The sequence below is a fragment of the Coturnix japonica genome, chromosome Z (genome assembly GCF_001577835.2).
Source record: "Coturnix japonica isolate 7356 chromosome Z, Coturnix japonica 2.1, whole genome shotgun sequence".
NCBI classification, from domain to species: domain Eukaryota; kingdom Metazoa; phylum Chordata; class Aves; order Galliformes; family Phasianidae; genus Coturnix; species Coturnix japonica.
In genome coordinates, this window is record NC_029547.1 from 65092230 (window position 1) to 65109277 (window position 17048).

The 17048-nt window shown below is 40.8% G+C and overlaps 1 protein-coding gene across 3 annotated transcripts; it reads right to left on the reverse strand.

Moving 5' to 3' along the window:
* Nucleotides 1-2380: 2380 nt before the first annotated feature.
* FEM1C (fem-1 homolog C) lies at nucleotides 2381-16684 on the reverse strand. Of its 3 annotated transcripts, none has more exons than XM_015850026.2 (3): nucleotides 16496-16684; nucleotides 15595-16234; nucleotides 2381-8080 (listed from the first exon to the last, which is right to left on the reverse strand). In XM_015850026.2, exons 2-3 carry the CDS (start codon nucleotides 16136-16138, stop codon nucleotides 6771-6773), a joined length of 1854 nt encoding a protein of 617 aa, XP_015705512.1. In that variant the 5' UTR covers nucleotides 16139-16234; nucleotides 16496-16684; the 3' UTR covers nucleotides 2381-6770. The 3 variants fall into 3 exon arrangements, with proteins under 3 accessions (XP_015705512.1, XP_015705511.1, XP_032297159.1); XM_015850025.2 differs by having other exon boundaries at nucleotides 15595-16299; XM_032441268.1 differs by lacking the exon at nucleotides 16496-16684 and having other exon boundaries at nucleotides 15595-16385.
* Nucleotides 16685-17048: the final 364 nt, after the last annotated feature.

Below are 17048 nucleotides of genomic sequence, written 5' to 3' on the forward strand. Positions count from 1 at the left end.
GAAATGCAGGAACCACTTGAAAGGAAGAGGAAAAAAACACCATACAGCATGTCAACTCACATGTTAGGCAGGAAGAGAAACAAAACTACGACTACATTTGTATTAGGAAGGAGTAGATCTGTAGAACAGAGTTGGTGCCAAGGTCAAATGCTGTGCTGCACACTGCTGGGGTAACCAAGGGGAAAATGGGAGGAAAAAGCACTAATTTCAGAAAAACTTACATTCTAACTCCATGAACTGAACACCCCATTACTGCTAAGTGCCTGTTATGTCAGCTTGTAAAAAACATCTCCCAGCTTAGCTTCATTCAAAAGGAATCCAGGTCAGGGAATAAAACAACTGTGTGTTGTTTTATGTGTTGTGAACCAAAGCACAGAAAGAGAAGGCAACCAGAAAAGTGGCTTCAGAAGCACGCTCACTCAGCAGGACAACCTGCCCTTTGGTTCCAAGGTTAACATGTGCTGGGGCTCAAATAAGCCATATTGCACTCCTGGTTTAGCCACTCGCTGACCACCTTCCCCAGTGAGGAATTGTAATATTTAACAGCAGGTCCTGATTTATTTATTTTCAGCTCCCTGAAGTTTATGCTAAACGTGATGAAACGAAAGCATGATGTATGAAGCCAGAAAGCAGCACACAGAGAGTTTAGAACTTAATCAGACAACTTAGTAAAAAGAGAATTGCCAGGGTACAGCTGGCAAAGCTGCAGAAAAATTTAAAAGCGACAGTGCAATTCTGATAGTCACATGTGCAAGATGAGAGCAGAGCAGAAAAGCAAGTTTGCTATTCTGAAATGATGGAAGGACAACACAAAATGATCTGTCTCACACACAGAGTATTTAGCCTCTCCTTCCAGTTTGTCTAATGCAGTACTTGGAAGGAAGAAATAGTACCTAACAAGATCTAGAACAGGACAGTGTGAGCTACACTACATCAAGGGAAAATAATTTACTATTATAACTGTGGTTGCAGCCCAAAAGGCCAACTGTACCCTGGGCTGCATCAAGAGAAGGGTGACCAGCAGGCTGAGGTGAAAAAGAGAGGAAACAAACCAACAGGTTGTCTTGTCAAAAGCTTGATTCAAACATTTGTGTGGCCTTTCACTCGAACACTGAGAGAACAACTCTGCATCAAGGACAAAGAAGCACTGAAACTATTGAACTAGTGAACATAAGTAACTTGGGGAAAAAAACAATAAGCACTGAATGGGAATTAAGTTCTTCACCACTGAGAGACTGGAGTGCCAAGCAGACCTAGGAAGAAAAACCTGGCAAGGAGCCTCCAGCCAGATAAAACTTCCAGAGATGCAATGGAAGGAATCCTTAGAATTTCAGACAGCAACCCATGCTTCTTACAGCCCTCTGAAGACAAGGCTGCTGCTTGCATCACAGCCTCATACTTCAGACAGGCACTCATCAGGGTCAGAAAGCAATTCTGTCTTTTCCTCCTTCACGCACAACATCTTTCTTGGTAACTTCTGAGTTTTTGTGTCTACTCTTATCTTTTTTAAATTTTTTTCTTCATGTCAGAGAAAACATAAGGTAAGGAGTGGATGGAGGTATGGCCTTGTTTTCCAATGTTCATGTATGCAGCCCTTGAAAAAGTACATGGTGCGGGGGGGGGCAGAAGAAAACCAAACACAAGTGCATTGACTTTGGCAGAGCAACCTACCATTCCCTTGGCCTCTTTTGCCCCTTCCCTGTGAGGCTGTGAATTTTCATCTTCAACTGACAGCCAGCATTTGTTATTGCCAAAAAGCACTTTGCATGGGTACACAGCTCAGGTGGACACTCCTAAATGAAACAGCTAGCATCACCTGCAGTTGCAGAGGAATGAAAAAACAACATGAATTATTGTTTCTGGTTCTTCCCTTTCCTAGTTAAGTGGATACATGTTCAATTTATTAAGCCATCTATTCAACAAGCGTGTGAAAGCTCTGAATCAGATTATCTCACCCAGAACATCATTTTTTGATGCATGTGTTACTGACCAGGCCTAAAACTAAAATGTCAGCTGTCTGAATTGGACACTACCTCACAGGATTACATCAACCACACCTAACTACACAGATCTTTTGCAATTATGATAGCAATGCTTGTCACGGTATTCCATTCTGCAGTTCCTTTTCATAAAGATCTTCTCTTAGTTTGTCTCTCACCTTTGTAGTACTCATTCCATTTTTTCTCCCCCCTCTCCAAATGGTGCAAGCAATAAGGAGAAGTATTCAAAAACTTTAAGAAAATTAATCTGTACAGTTCTTAATGACATGAAAATGAAAGTCTAAAGCTCCATCATTGACACTAGTTACCTTCAACTTAGGCACATCAACCACCACTAGTATAACCTTAAAGAGAAGGGATATTATAGACTCAGACAGGTATTCTCCAAAACATATTTTTAATATAATCTGCATCTGGAGCCTCAAGAGAATGTAAGCACAGAAATATGCTTGTTATTCTTTTTTTTTGTTTGTTTGTTTTTTGTTTTTTTTTAAACATTGATGCTAAAGCTAAATTACTTCACGTAAAAAAGAAACTGCAATGTTTCCATACATGAAGCTCACCCTGCACAGGAATAACTCTGTGGTAGAATGGAACAAATACAAAATCAGTTTAAACCAAACAAACAATACCTTTTTCATTCTGCCCTCACTGAGGGTTCAACAGGTACATTCATACTTGGAGCCAAGAGTTATGGACAGTCTAGTAGGTCTCCCATTAATTTCCTCGTAGTTACTTTGAAACATCAAAAACCACTTGACTTTATTGCAGTCACAGAAAATAGAAATTAGTGTTAATTCTACATGGACAAATCTGTCAACATTTCAGAGTATAACATGCATTCCACTCTGTATATTCCAAAGCTTGAGGAAGCTCTTTCAACAGTAGTCATGTTCTGCCACCATCACCTTGCAGTTGATATAAAACTGAGGAGAGGCACATTTTTATCCCCTTTTAAAGTACTTTTGTAAAGATTTTGCTATGGCATTCTATTCCTTTTTTTTTTTTTTTTTTTTCTTTTTAAAATTTTTTTTTTTTTTAAATTTTAAGTGTTTTATAAAAAAAAAAAAATAAAATTGAAAGTTTAATGAGCTGCAAAACATTTATTAGGAGAGAACTTTTTGAGGACTTCAGAAATACACAAAATAAGCTCCTAGCCAGGGACTGCTGTGAAGTACAAATGGAAAATGAATTGTTGTCTTGCATTTCAGAAAGTGCATTCATGTTGCACTTAAAAAGCACAGAGACATCACAGACAGCTGGAACCTCGTTATTACCAGCATGATACAAGAGCAGGAATATAGTTTTAGGCTTTGATAAGAACAGCATCTCACGTTTTACTACAGTACTGTTCATCTACCTGGCTGAAGTATTTCTGTTGAAGCCCAAGAAGAATGGAAGAAAAACTCCAATGAGTGTTTCTATCCCTGCTCCCTCCTCGTAATCCCCAAATACACCTTAAGAGGTCTTAACAAGCAAGGAGGTATCCTTGCACTTGTAAACTGCTTATTCAGTTTTAAAACCTGTGTCACCCATGCTGAGCATTGCAATTATTTTTTTTTATCCACAGTGTTCTCAACATTTTTGTGCTGGTAGCTCAGGAACTGCACACTTCACCAGAGAAAAGCCCAGATATGACAAGAATAGTTAAGGTTAGAACAGAAACAAACCTGTATTCTGAATGTGTTCTGAACGCTCTTTAGTTCATTGCGCTGACCATGCCAAGAGCAGATAGCTGCACTACTGCATTTAACATCAGTAGGTTTCACTAACATCATTTTACAGCCACCTCTGAGTGAGTAATGAGGCTGCAAAAAAGAAAAAAAACAACAAAAACAAAACTTCTTGTCCAGAAGGTTGATATATGGATTGCAGTGAAGACTCTGAACCAGGAGCTGAGGGAAAATCTGTTACTTCCCATCAGCACTGGACACATTGGTATGAGCATATATGACAAGGCCTGCCATGCCTCTTCTACTCAAAAAATCCTGAAATCAATCCATAAATTTTATCTGAAACAGGCCTCGTACTGACTTTTTTTTTTTTTTTTAATGAAGCAAAAACTGAAGAGTAATGTAAACGTACAGGTCAAGAAGGAAATGGAAAAGATAATTAAATGCATCAAGTATCAGGCAAAAAATCACAGCACTGAGTTCAGCAGATAGCCTCAACATCATGAAAAATTAATCTCTGAATGGAGATGATGCACTCCAGGATTGACTTATGTCACCAGGCATTTACTCAGAACTGTACACAGTAAATCAGGACTCCCTATCACATAAGGTAGTTCTTAAAATTAAAGCATACAGTTCACAGAATAGGCCTTCCCCGAAAACCTGGTCTCCACTGGGTTTACATACATTTAGCGATGATCTGCTTTCTAACCACTTTGGAAATGTCTTCTATTCAATAGAACAGATACTGTTTGCTAACAGTTAATTTATTTGATTTTATATTTCTGGACTAACAAGGTCCAAATAATTGATTTTAAACTGGTTATTAGAAAATTACACAAATTTAAACCAAAAGTAAGATTCCAGAGTATAAAACTCTAGAGATGTTAAACTCTTTCTGTAACCTACCAAAAGAGAAATACACTCATGACTCAGTATAATAATGTGTATTATTTGTACTGTGGCATGATTTCTTCCACTTACAAAGCAGTAGAGAATCATAAAAAATAAAGATAATGAATATAAGCTGTTGTTCTCAGAGAGGACAGTTGGGGTGGCACATGTTTTAATCATCAGAAATCAGAAAAATCCAGCTAATTCAATAGTTTAGCTTGCAGATACACTGCAGTATCTGGATTTCTTTACTCACAGACTTTCAAAAGTGCACACGTAGCATGGGATAAACAGGTGAAAGTCACTTCTAAGCAAAACCTAAAAGTGGCAATACACCAATGGCACTTTCAACACACCTTTGTTTCAATACATTCCAGTATTATTTTCAAGAACGACCAAACTGGTAGTGTACACTTCAGAAAGAACCCCAAAATAGTCAGAAAGTAATGAAGAACTACTCTAACACGCCCTCAAGATACATTCTTCCTCAACTTAATTCAAAGAAGACAAAGATGTTCCAACATGAGGTTAGAAAATCAAAAATTACTCTCCTATAATAGATTTTATCTGGTTAACTTGGCCTTTAAATCTCTACAAATCTGACAAAAGCCATAAGCCAACTTGTTGAATCTTCTGGAGCCAGAAGCCCATGGGTACGCTTACTACCCACCACTGGAATGAAACCTTATGTCAACAACATCCAATATGCTAGGCTAAGAAACTTACAAGCGTATTCTACTCAACAGAACTGAATTTCACCTCAAGACATTTGCAGGGCTAATGTGCCGTAATATAATCTACTATTAATCAACAGTAAAGTGCTGAATTATATTAATTACCTGAATTGCACATTTATGATCTCCATTTATAGATTTAACAAGTCAAAAGAGCCCTTTCTGTTGTAAAAGCTAAGCTGTTGTGCAAATATTATAAAAATAGGTACTTTCATCAGGAGCTTTATACACAACAGAACTTCTGCTTTTCTTTTTTTTTTTTTTTTCTTTTTTTTTTTAAGTACAGCTGACACACTAGAGAAAAGAACATGCAAATATTTATAAAGATATTCAAAATGAAAGAAGGGACACTTCTATAGAACTCCCAATACCTTGCCATACAGCCACACAGTCAAAATAACGTTAAGTGATGTTTAAATCTGGACTGATAAGCGTCATGCCACCAACATGCTTTAGTTTCTTTTGTAGCTAAAGTTGACTTTTAAATTTAAAACTACAGCATTCATTTGATCTACTGCTCGTTAAAGTGTATCGTTAAGTCTGAGGTTAAACTTTGAACAAACTTCACATCTAGTCACATAACCAGCACAAGCAAGACATGACTGCAAAGGGGAAGGCGTCAGTTGTATATAATGAATACTCTTCCCCTAACTGTATGATGCAACAGAATGACTTTCAGACTTAAAGTTCAGGGAAATTATCACGTGAAAGACTTTCTTCTCCAAAACTTAGCTCAAATCTCCTGAGGATCAAGAGGAAAGAAACCTCAGTTACGGCACTCAGAGGAGTAAAATCCAAGTTTGGAGAACTGGTAAATAGTTCCAAAGTGTGTCATGCTACGAAGCCAGCATTCTCAAAAAATCTCCAAAAAAATAAATAAATCCACAACTGCAAAATGAAATCTGCATTTAGTTCAAAATTGGCCAAGTGCTGCATAGAAGTATGCTCACACGCAACAGTCATAACTCAACCAGTGCATAGAAAAGATAAAAGCACTTATGGTAGTTGCAAATGTTAACAAGTCCATCCAACTCAAACAGTTTAGCAATGAGTCCATAGAAAAGAAGAGAGTAGAAACGCTCAAGAAGAAGAAAACAAAAACAAAAATATGACCTTCCAACTGTAGAAAATCCACACAACAGTTATAGTATAAGACTTCAGTGGAAAACACTCAACTCGGTTCCAAACAGCCATCAGGCAATTAAGACCAGAATAGACAAGCCTTTGGCAAATAGTTTTAAGAGTCTAAATATGGCGTTTCATTTCTATTTAACTCACAAAATATAATATATGGCATACATTAAATACTGGGTAACCAACTCCACCAAACCGATGCTAACAATGCTTTGATTAATGAAAGCAAGATGGAGCAAGCTAAGAGAATGCTGGTGTATCACAACATCGTTCAAAGCAAAACACTGTCACCTAGTCGTGCTTCAGAGAAAGCAGTGCTCTGGGATTTCACACTATCATCTATGAAGTAAAATAAAGTTCTCTAGTTTTTCAGGGATGTGGCCTGTATAGTGTATGTTACGATTCACTACAACACGGGCTGCAAGACACTGCAGTGTAATATGGTTTATGGGCTGGATTAAGTTTTTGGCTATTTCTTTATCATCCAGCAAATCACTAGCAGTTTTTCTATGCGAGTTTGTGGCATCAAAGTGTGAACCTGAATTAATGAGAAAATTCATGATGTCTGGATGGTTGTTCAGTGCAGCAATGTGCAATGGACTATTGTTATCAGAGTCTCTGACATTTACATCAGCACCACATTCCACCAAGATAGCAGTAACTTGTAGAGAAGGGAATTTACAAACTGGGTAGCGACCCACACATGTAGTACTATTGTCAACAGCAAGGTGAAGAGGACTGAAGTTATTCTTCCCTCTAGGCTGAAGCTTAAGAAACTTATAAATAGTCTGTTTCTTAAAATACTCCTGTTCTGAACTGCAAGGTACCTTCTCCAACAAGCAAATTAAATGCAAAATGATGGCAAGGGCTTTGTTCAGCTGTACTGGATCAGGAGGGCACTGGGTTTGTTTCATGGCCCGCTCTATTTCAAGAACACTTTTGCACAGTATACCCATCAGATCATCAAATGTAACAGTAGTGCCTAGCAGGCCTTTCGCCCTATCCTGCAGCATGAAGGAGAAAAGTTCAGCAAACGACAGCAAGCTGCTGGATGTCATAGGGCTCAGAGGATCCAGATTGCTCTGCTGCATGTCCAACGCGTATTTCCATAAGTTGATGCAACGCTTAAAGTTGCCAGAGTCCGCATAGACAGCACCTCTGTATCTAATATAGTAGGATGTATCTGGGTGAGACGGGCCAAGGATACGTTCTCTAATTAACAGAGCTTGCATTCTCATCTCATCAGGGTCAGCAATAAGATTTTCTAGCTCTTCGGAGCTGTTTACCTCTTTAGCATATGCATAGGCCATAATTAGTGTTTGCGGTACTGGTTTGCTCAGGATATTAGTTCTATCACTGTATCTCATTTCCATAGCTCGCTTCCAGTACTTCAAAGCACCAAGAAGATCTCTCTTTTTGTCAACAAACGTTGCTCCCAGAAGTTCCAGAGCATTTATGCACTCAGCCTTACTGGTCTGCACATGTTGGGTCAGAAAGTCCACAATATTTGTGTGGCCTGTCACACTAGCTGACAGAAGCGGCGTCATTCCATAACCATCTTTTTCCATTTTAGCACAATACTTGAGAAGCATCTTCATGATCTCCAGACTTCCAGATTCTGCACAGTCGTGTAATGCGGTGTTTCCTACACAAGAGAAGAAAAATCAATTACACAAAACATCAAATTATAGGCCAAACCCTACTACTTTAACAGTTTTAAGAAGTCTGTTTTGACATTTATGGAACACAAAAGGCTTAGAGGACAGTTAAAATACTTTAAGATCTGACTAAGAAAATAAAAGACCAAGACTACAAAGCAGTTAAAGGAATCAAAATGCTCGACGTTACTCCCTGAAGGAATCAGGCAAGTCTTAAAGGCCTTTTTGTCTTATTCATAAAGAGAAAATTAAAATAGACTTCCCAACTACACGTGCGATTTTTCTTTTAGATCTGCTCCTAAACAGGAAGCAAAAAACTCCAAGTTTGTTATCTCTGTGTTGTTTTCTTTTCCCTTCTTCACCTGTCAAGTTTTCTTCTCTCTATCTTCACCAATGTTTGAAAACAACGTGACCTGTATGAAAACTAAAGGTGAGCTAACTCAGTAAGAAAACACCTCCAAGAAAACACACAGACATCTATTTTGGAAGAGTCTTATTTACACTCAGATTATTTTTCTATGCCTGCCACTGCACAGACTGTAATTTAAGACAGCTCTAGTTCTAAAACCGTGGAGAAAGTTCTAGCACACACTAGGACCACTTGATTAAAAATAATATACCAAGCTAATTAGAAACAACATTGGACACAACAGTGAAATATTGAACCACTACGTTTCAAGTAAGTGAGAATTTTGCACGCCTTCAAATACAAGTACATCACTGAGAAGTGACTAAGACAGATAAGCTCTCCTGATCCCTTCCACAAGCACAGAACCTCAGACCGTGTAATTCAAAACCAATCACAAGTAAAACCCACACTATATTATGAATACTACAGGTTCTGGCTTAACAACTTTTCAGCCTCCCACTGCAACAATATGAAAACAACAGAAAGCTCATGTAACTTGTTCCTATTGCTTCCATTAGATGTTTTTAATGATCAGCCCTGTGAAATCCTAGTTAACTGACTGCCAGATCATCCATTTCTATTACACAGTCAGTAAGTTTCCACGCTCTCAAATGAGATCTTTTCCAAGAGCTCCCCATTCACAATCCCTAAGGCCCATCAGAGACTGACAGCAGGTTAGGAAACAAAGCAACAGACTAAAATGTTATAAAGGACATGGAGCCTTCTACCTTGATTCCCCCATAACTACCTCAATCGCTGCCCTTCTCACTCTTCTCCTCATCTTCCGCTTCTCAAAACTTCACTTGAAAGTCAGTTCACTGCTCCTTCCTCAAACCAGCTTGCAAACCATCTTAGGAAGAACTGACAGCACTTTCAATACCTTCTTCTTGCTTTCATTTCCAGCAGCCAGGAAAATAAAGGAAAGGACAAATGGCTGCTTTTCAGGACTTAACTGAATCTCAACTCAATCACACCAAATAATAACAAAAATAAATTACTGCCATACTAATCAAATCCATACAAAGAAGTGCAAACAACTCTTTTCAAATGCTAAAGCTTAACAGTGCTGCAATTGCAGCAGAAAAACAGCTATGAATGTATTTTGCCCATCAACCAGTATTTCAAGTATAAGTTCTGAATAAAAAGAAAGCATTTGATTTCAGACAGCCAACTTGCAAAGTGTTCTTTTCCAAATGGGTTTTTCCAATGGTGGAAAATTACTTCACTTAACTATACTAAAGACAAAATATGTTAGTAATACTGGACTCACAAATCCTTTGATTACTAAATACTTTGCTGGCTTTGAGAATAGGATCCACAAAGCTATTTGTACTATATATACTGTAGATCCATTAACATATAACTGCTGCTCTTGAAACGTTTCCATCAGCTGGACCTCATGAGGACAGAGCAGAAAGGGGCAATCACCTCTCTGGACCTCCTGGCCACTCCTCTATTAATGCAGTCTAGTCTCTTCCAGCTTATTCCATATTAACAGAATAGTGCAACCTTTAAACCCATATCTGCAATTTAGAAATAAGGATGTTGGACAGGATCTAACACTGGTTACTAACAGCATTATCAGAATTAGGGTAGTAATTTTTTAGCAACTTATACTGCAGTATCCCTTGGAGACCACAACGTGCAGGCTAATAAAGGAAGATCATTACCATCAATTTTTAGTATCTACACCTGACTTACTATGACTAGATAGTAGATGTACTGTAATGAGAAGGAAGCACTGTTAAAAGAAGATGCAGTAGTGACATTGGATATATTAAGTCTATATTCTACATACTGTACAGGAATTTAATTTCTCCCCTATGAAGACAGGCTGAGGGAGCTGGGCTTGTTCAGTCTGGAGAACGCTGTTAGAAGACTTCACTGCAGCCTTTCAGTATTTAAAAGAGGATTACAAAAAGGAGGGGAATCGACTTTTTACAAAGGCACAATACTCAAGGCGAAGCCTCACCAATGCCGAGTACAGGGGCAGGATGACTTCCCTAGTCCTGCTCACCACACCATTCCTGATACAAGCCAGGACACCATTGGCCTTCTTAGCCACCTGGGCAGACTGCTGGCTCATATTCAGCCGACTGTCCATCAGCACACCAAGGTCCCTTTCCATCAGGCAGCTTTCCAGCCACACCTCCCCAAGCCTGTAGGGTTGCCTGGGGTTGTTGTGACCAAAATGCAGGACCCGACACTTGGCTCTATTGAAACTCATGCCGTTAACCTTGGCCTATCGATCCAGCCTATGCAGGTTCCTCTGCAGTGCCCTTCTGCCCTCAGGCAGATCAACACTCCCTCCCAACTTGAATTATCATCATAACTGCCTGTTTTTTTGGTTACTTTTATTTTTTAACATATCACAGGCATTACAAAAACATCTTCCATACCACAGATCAAATCCCTAGGTTCCCTGTGTTACAAAACGCTCGTTTGGGTAGGTATTCAAATTTATAATGAGGTCGTGTCTTTCTATGTCAGAAAGCAGTAACTCCCAGAATAGACTTGAAACACAAGGATGAAAAGAAAGCAAGGCAGTGACACAGAAAATGATTTGACTTGATTTGCAACCTATATTAAGTACACTCAATTCCTAACAGAAGGGGGAAAAAAAAGGACAGATTTCTGATAGTAAAACTTACTTTAAACTGTTGTACCCATCTGACTTATTTTCCTCATTATTTCCTTATTTTACTCACAGTCATTCCTACTGAGGTTTAGGTTCACATCGAATCGTACACGGAACACCCACAAAATGAAGTGCTCCGTCATGAAGTATTCATCAAAAAACAGGGAAAAAAACAACCCCAAAACCTAAAACAATTATTAAAGATTTTTCCTTTCCCAACAGTTTTGAGCATTCTACTTTCCAGCCTCTCACATAAAAATGGAACTGAAATACAGTTTTACTGCTTGTATGTACCCAATAAGCAACTTGCAATGACTGAGGTGTGCATACTCCATATATTTCAGAATAGGCAAACCAACTGAACAAGATGCATCCTTCATTTTATTTCATGAAGTCATTCCAATCAAATTCTGTGCTATAATAACCCAGGGACAGCAAGATTTTTAACTGCACTTTGAAAATGCAAAGATAACACTACATTACTCCCCCCAACTACTGCAGCAGTACTGAAGGCCATAAGTGACAGCGGTTGTGTACTTAACTTGTGTATTTCACTTGCTAGTTACAAAAAAGAAAATCATATTATTGCACCAGGCCTGGAAAAGGAGAATAAAGAATAACGCAGGGTACCAGAGCATGTATAACTGATCCTCGCAATGCAAGGCCTACATGTTTTGTCTGCGGTTCCAGCTACGAGATTTGTTTAAAAACAGTCGGCAGGCAAAGTAATTATACAAAACACTTGGTTTAAACATCCAATTCCAACAAATACAACCCCAGACCTATCACCAAGAGAGTCCAAAACACTGTGTTTAAGAACCTAGAAGACTATGCTCAAGGTGGCAAAAGAGCACTACCTCTTAACTATAGACCATTCTCAGAATTCCCAGCATGAACAAAGAGGAAACTTCATACAGCCTAAATGTGGAAGGTTCCTCCTCAACCAGTCAGCAGTCCAACTTCTCAAAAGAAAACCTAGATTTCTGCTTCTGTTCTCCCTGTCAAGAGCAACTTGAGGGCTTTACCATCTTTAGATTATGAGAGCACTTCTTTGGAAAAAAAAAACCAACAAAAAAAACAGAAATTAGTAGCTGTACAAGACTTTTTATACCAGTGAAACTTTAATATGTAGATTCAGACACTTTCACATCAGATGCATCTCTCAGATGCAGACTTGCATCTCTCTACTACCCCAGCCTTACACTTTGTCAATTTCCTAATACACAGCAGGGAGGAGAAACTGAAAATCCTGCAGGGGTGGAATATGACAATGTCACACAAATCCTGCTGGAAACAGGAAAATACACTTTGATGGAGTGACGGTTTCAGTGGACAGGGGAAGGGTGATGGATATCACCTACCTGGACTTCTGCAAAGCCTTTGGCATGGTCCCTCACCACATCCTTCTCTCTAAAGCAGAGAGGTGTGGACTTGAAGGATGGACTGTTCAATGGATTAGGAATTGGCACAGGGGTTCTATGCCAGGGTGGAAGCTGGTTACAAGCAATGTCCCTCAGGGGTCAATCTTCAACACCTTCATTAATGACACAGACAGTGGCACTGAGTGCACCCTCAGCAGGTCCACAGATGACATCAAGCTGAGTGGCACTGACAATACATTGGAAAGAAGTGAAGCCATTCATAGGGAACCGGACAGGCTGGAAAAGTGGGCCCGTGAGAACTTAATGAGGTTCAACAAGGTCAAGTCCAGGGTGCTGCACTTGGGTCAGGGCAATCACAGGTATTTATACAGACTGGGGGAAGACCTCTTTGAGAGCAGCCCTGCAGAGAAGGACGTGGGGGTCGTGGACAAGCAGCTGGACATGAACCAGCAGAGTGCAGCTGCAGCCTGGAAGGCCAACTGTGTGTTGGGCTGCACTAAAAAAAGGGTGGTCAGCAGGGAGAGGGAGGTGATTGTACCCCTCTACTGAGCTCTAGTGAGGCCCCATCTGCAGTGCTGCATCCAGGCCTGGGGATGCCAGCACAGGAAGGATGTGGAGCTCTTGGGGTGGGTCCAGAGGAGGCCACTGTGATGATCAGAGGGCTGGAGCAGCTCTCCTATGAGGAAAGGTTGAGGGAACTGGGCTTGTTTAGCTTGGAAAAGTCTGTGGGGAGACCTCATTGTGGCCTTCCAATAGTTGAAGGGAGTGTTTAAGGAGGAGGGGGAATGGCTGTTTACAAGGATGGATAGTGATAGGACAAGGGGGAATGGTTTTAAACTGAGACAAGGAAGATTTAGGTTGGATCTTAGCAGGAAGTTTTTCACCCAGAGGGTGGTGACGCACTGGAACAGGTTGCCCAAGGAGGCTGTGGATGCCCCATCCCTGCAGGCATTCAAGGCCAGGCTGGATGTGGCTCTGGGCAGCCTGGGCTGCTGGTTGGTGACCCTGCACATAGCAGGGGTTGGAACTTGATGAGCACTGTGGTCCTTTTCAAGCCAGGCCATTCTATGATTCAATGAAATCGTCACTTTAAAATTAACAGCTACCGAATATCATTGCAAAAGAAAGTTCCAAAGGTTACTTTGTTGAGCCTCAGCCACTGCAACACTCCTGCAACACTAAAGCTATCAGTTCTATTCAGCTCTGCTCTCTCATCTTGCATGTTCAGGCTTTACAGTATGTACTCTCTCGCTCTGCCTTGTCACTGCTTACTGAATAACTTCACACATCTGATCACCTTGAGATGCCAAAATGTATGCTTGGATCATATAAGAGAGAATTTTTAAGTACAAAAAGGCAGGCCACATCAGACCAAGAGATATTATTCACACAGAATCATTCAGACGCATTGCAGCTCAAGGTATTAAATGAGTTACTACAATCTAAATCTTATCCAATCCAACTTTTTCTTTTTAAATCAACAGGGAGCAGTTACACCTTAGTAACTTTTGTTCGTGTGCCTAAGGTATGAGTCACACCAGAAACTAAAGGACATAAATAGAGTAAGGAATGGAGACAGAGGAATGAAGAGTAAGAACACTCAGGAATGCCTTCCAGTCGTTTAAGCAAACAAAGAACCCTAACAGAGTAGAAAAGTAAAATAATAAGAAGCAGCAAATCAAAGTCTATTTCACCAGCATGAAGAAAATGAGACTCAGATTTCCTCCTTCTGCCCCCCCCCACCCCATTACATCAGATACTTTACAGCTCTGTTCTGCCCTTACCTACCATGAAAAGGGACACAATCCTTTTCAAAACCAAAGAGAAGGATGCACGTTTTATTCTCAACGTGTTGCTCCGAGAACACCCTTTAGAAAAATGACATTTTTGTCCTAACACACATCCAAGATGATTCATAAGTAAGCTTAAATCCTTGCAAAGGAGGATTTATTTTTCTCTTCCTACACTTATGACAAATCCGTGTTATCTTGCTTTACATTAACCCCCACATCTGCATGATTGGCTGAAATAAAGCATATTTGCTTAACAGCTTTTTCAAATACATTGCTTGCATGCTTGGCATTTACTAGCATAATATAATATGATAACCCAGGTCCAAAGTAAATTGTGACAGAATCAACCATTAACTGTATTATTTTGCTACCAATACAATTTAACCAGAAACAGGCAATGGAACTGTTATTCCACAGGGGGAGGGAGGGGAAAGGACTTCTATCTTCAAATTAGCAAAAATAGATAAAATAAACTACTAAAACACAATGGACACACAACCCTAGGTCAGTAAGCTAAAAATTAACTGCAACCTGAAATACTCGGCATGCTTTTTTAGTTCAATATCATGACCACATGAAACTGTGATGTATAACAGAACATGGCAGGGGTTCAGCCAAGCAGGCTATTCAATTCCTACTGAAGCCAAAAAGACAAATTTTCACTCTGACTCTGCAACGGGACTGCCAAAGGTGGCAACTGTGAAGGAAATAGAGTGAAAGAACATGAAATAGAGAGGCCTCTGTTTTACAGATATCCTGATGCTACTGCTTCATAACTTCTTTTATTATAGCTTCTTTTATTCTCAGTCCTAACATACGCTTTTGTTTACCAACACCTTAAAAAATAAAGGCCCAAAAGGATGCAAGAATGTGAAGGGAAAGTTCTTATTTCTCCTCAGAGTAGGAAAGACTCTTTTCCCTTGTGTACATCTTTCCCTATTCTAGTCTTACTTTAAGACACAGCATTAAAAAAACCCAGAAACACATGCTTACATATTGGATCATTTGACTCCACTAACCAACAGCCGTTCTCAGCAAAAGTTTATGTGCTCTTTGCATGTACACGGATATCAGTTCACATGACATTTGAAGAATGTGAGGCTTAATATTAATCAGCCCGGAAATAAATTGTGTTAAGAGTACGCTGAAGTAACGATAAAAACATAGCTGAGTACAGTTTATCTCTTCCTCATCTACATGAGACTAATTTTGGATCCTCACAGCCTCCTAAAGGCGTAATTCTATCCCTATCTATCACAAGGAACATAAAGCAACTTACCTTTAACGCTTTTTCTGTTAACATCAGCTCCTTTTTCAAGTAAATACTGAGCAATTTCTTTGTGGCCTTTGTAACAGGAAATCATCAAGCACGTGTGCCCATGGCGGTTTGATACTTCCAGGTCTGCTTTGTGCTCCACAAGGTACTTCACTATTTCCAGGTGGCCATCAAAACAGGCAGCTCTGAGGGGAGTCGAATTCGTCAGGGTTGTGTTGTTGACAGAAGCACCACGATCCAAAAGGGACTGAACCACATTCAAGTGGCCGGCAGCAGACGCTGCCCAGAGCGGCGGAGCTCCTTCAATGGTCTCACCATCAAAACTCACCGAACCGCCAACTTCTATGGATGCAGAGCAATGGTCCAACAAGTATTCCACCATGTCAAGGTGACCGTAACGGGCTGCCACCAGAAGTGGTGTGGCACCATCGGTTTTTTCTGACATCAACGAGGCCACCTCTTCTTTTGTTTTGCTTGCCAGTAACTTGGAAAGGAGCCGCAGCTTGCCTTCACGAGCTGCATTGAACACTGCTGTCTTTAGATCCATCTAGCCTGCTCCTCTCCAGCTCCGTGCAGATACACGCCTGCTTCTTTCAGTCACAAACAGCAATCTCCTGGCAAATTTCTCTCGGCTCGCTTTTACCTAGACGGGACAACATGGAGTCTGTGAGCAAGGTCCAGACCAATCACCGGCTCTCTTTGACAGATCTGCAAGAAAAACAATCCAGAATGCTTCCACCCTCTCCGCAGACACCCAACACAACACAGCACAGCACAGCACAACCCACCCAGCGGCCTCTCGCGGACCCTCCCGGCGCTGCGCAGCGCCGCCCCAGGACGGCGGCCGGGCCGGGCCGTGCCCACGGCAGCACGGCAACAACCACCGCCCGGCACAGCGCTTTACCTTCCCGCTGACGGGCCGCCACCTTCACACGGACACGGACTCTCCCGCCGCCTGCCGCCCCCGTTCCACAGCCTCCATGACAGACCGCAGCCGGACGCAGCGTAGCCTGGCAGGCAAAGCCGCCGCCAATGGAGGAACCGCGCGGGCGAACGGCAGCCACTGGCGGCCGATGGAGGGAGGGACTAGGGCGCAGCGGGAGGGAGGCGGGGGGCGGAAGGGGAGGATCGCCGTATAGCGCGGGACACAAGGCGGGGTGGGGTGTTGGTGTGGGTTGTGGGGTCAACCTGACAGCAGTTGTGATGGGATTTAGTTATAATGTGTAAAAAACATGCACTCATCTTGCCGGTTTGATAGGGTTTTAAATTACATGTGCACATGTATTACAGAAAATGATTCGCTTCCCTAAATGTGCACAGTGGTCTAGTAGATGGTGTAGTATAAGTCTAGTACAAGTGCTATTTCAAACAGTACAACTGGTGAATTTAATACAGCAGAATTGACACAGCCAAAAATAAAATTCTCTCCTGAAGCAGTATTTGCCACATACAAAATC

Bases quoted from the DNA above. Each gene is read 5' to 3' on its own strand.
- FEM1C (XM_015850026.2), bottom strand. From the start codon at position 16,138: ATGGATCTAAAGACAGCAGTGTTCAATGCAGCTCGTGAAGGCAAGCTG. The intron at 8,081-15,594 runs GTAAGTTGCTTT...TCTCTTGTGTAG, and splicing joins TAACAGAAAAAGCGTTAAAG to GAAACACCGCATTACACGAC.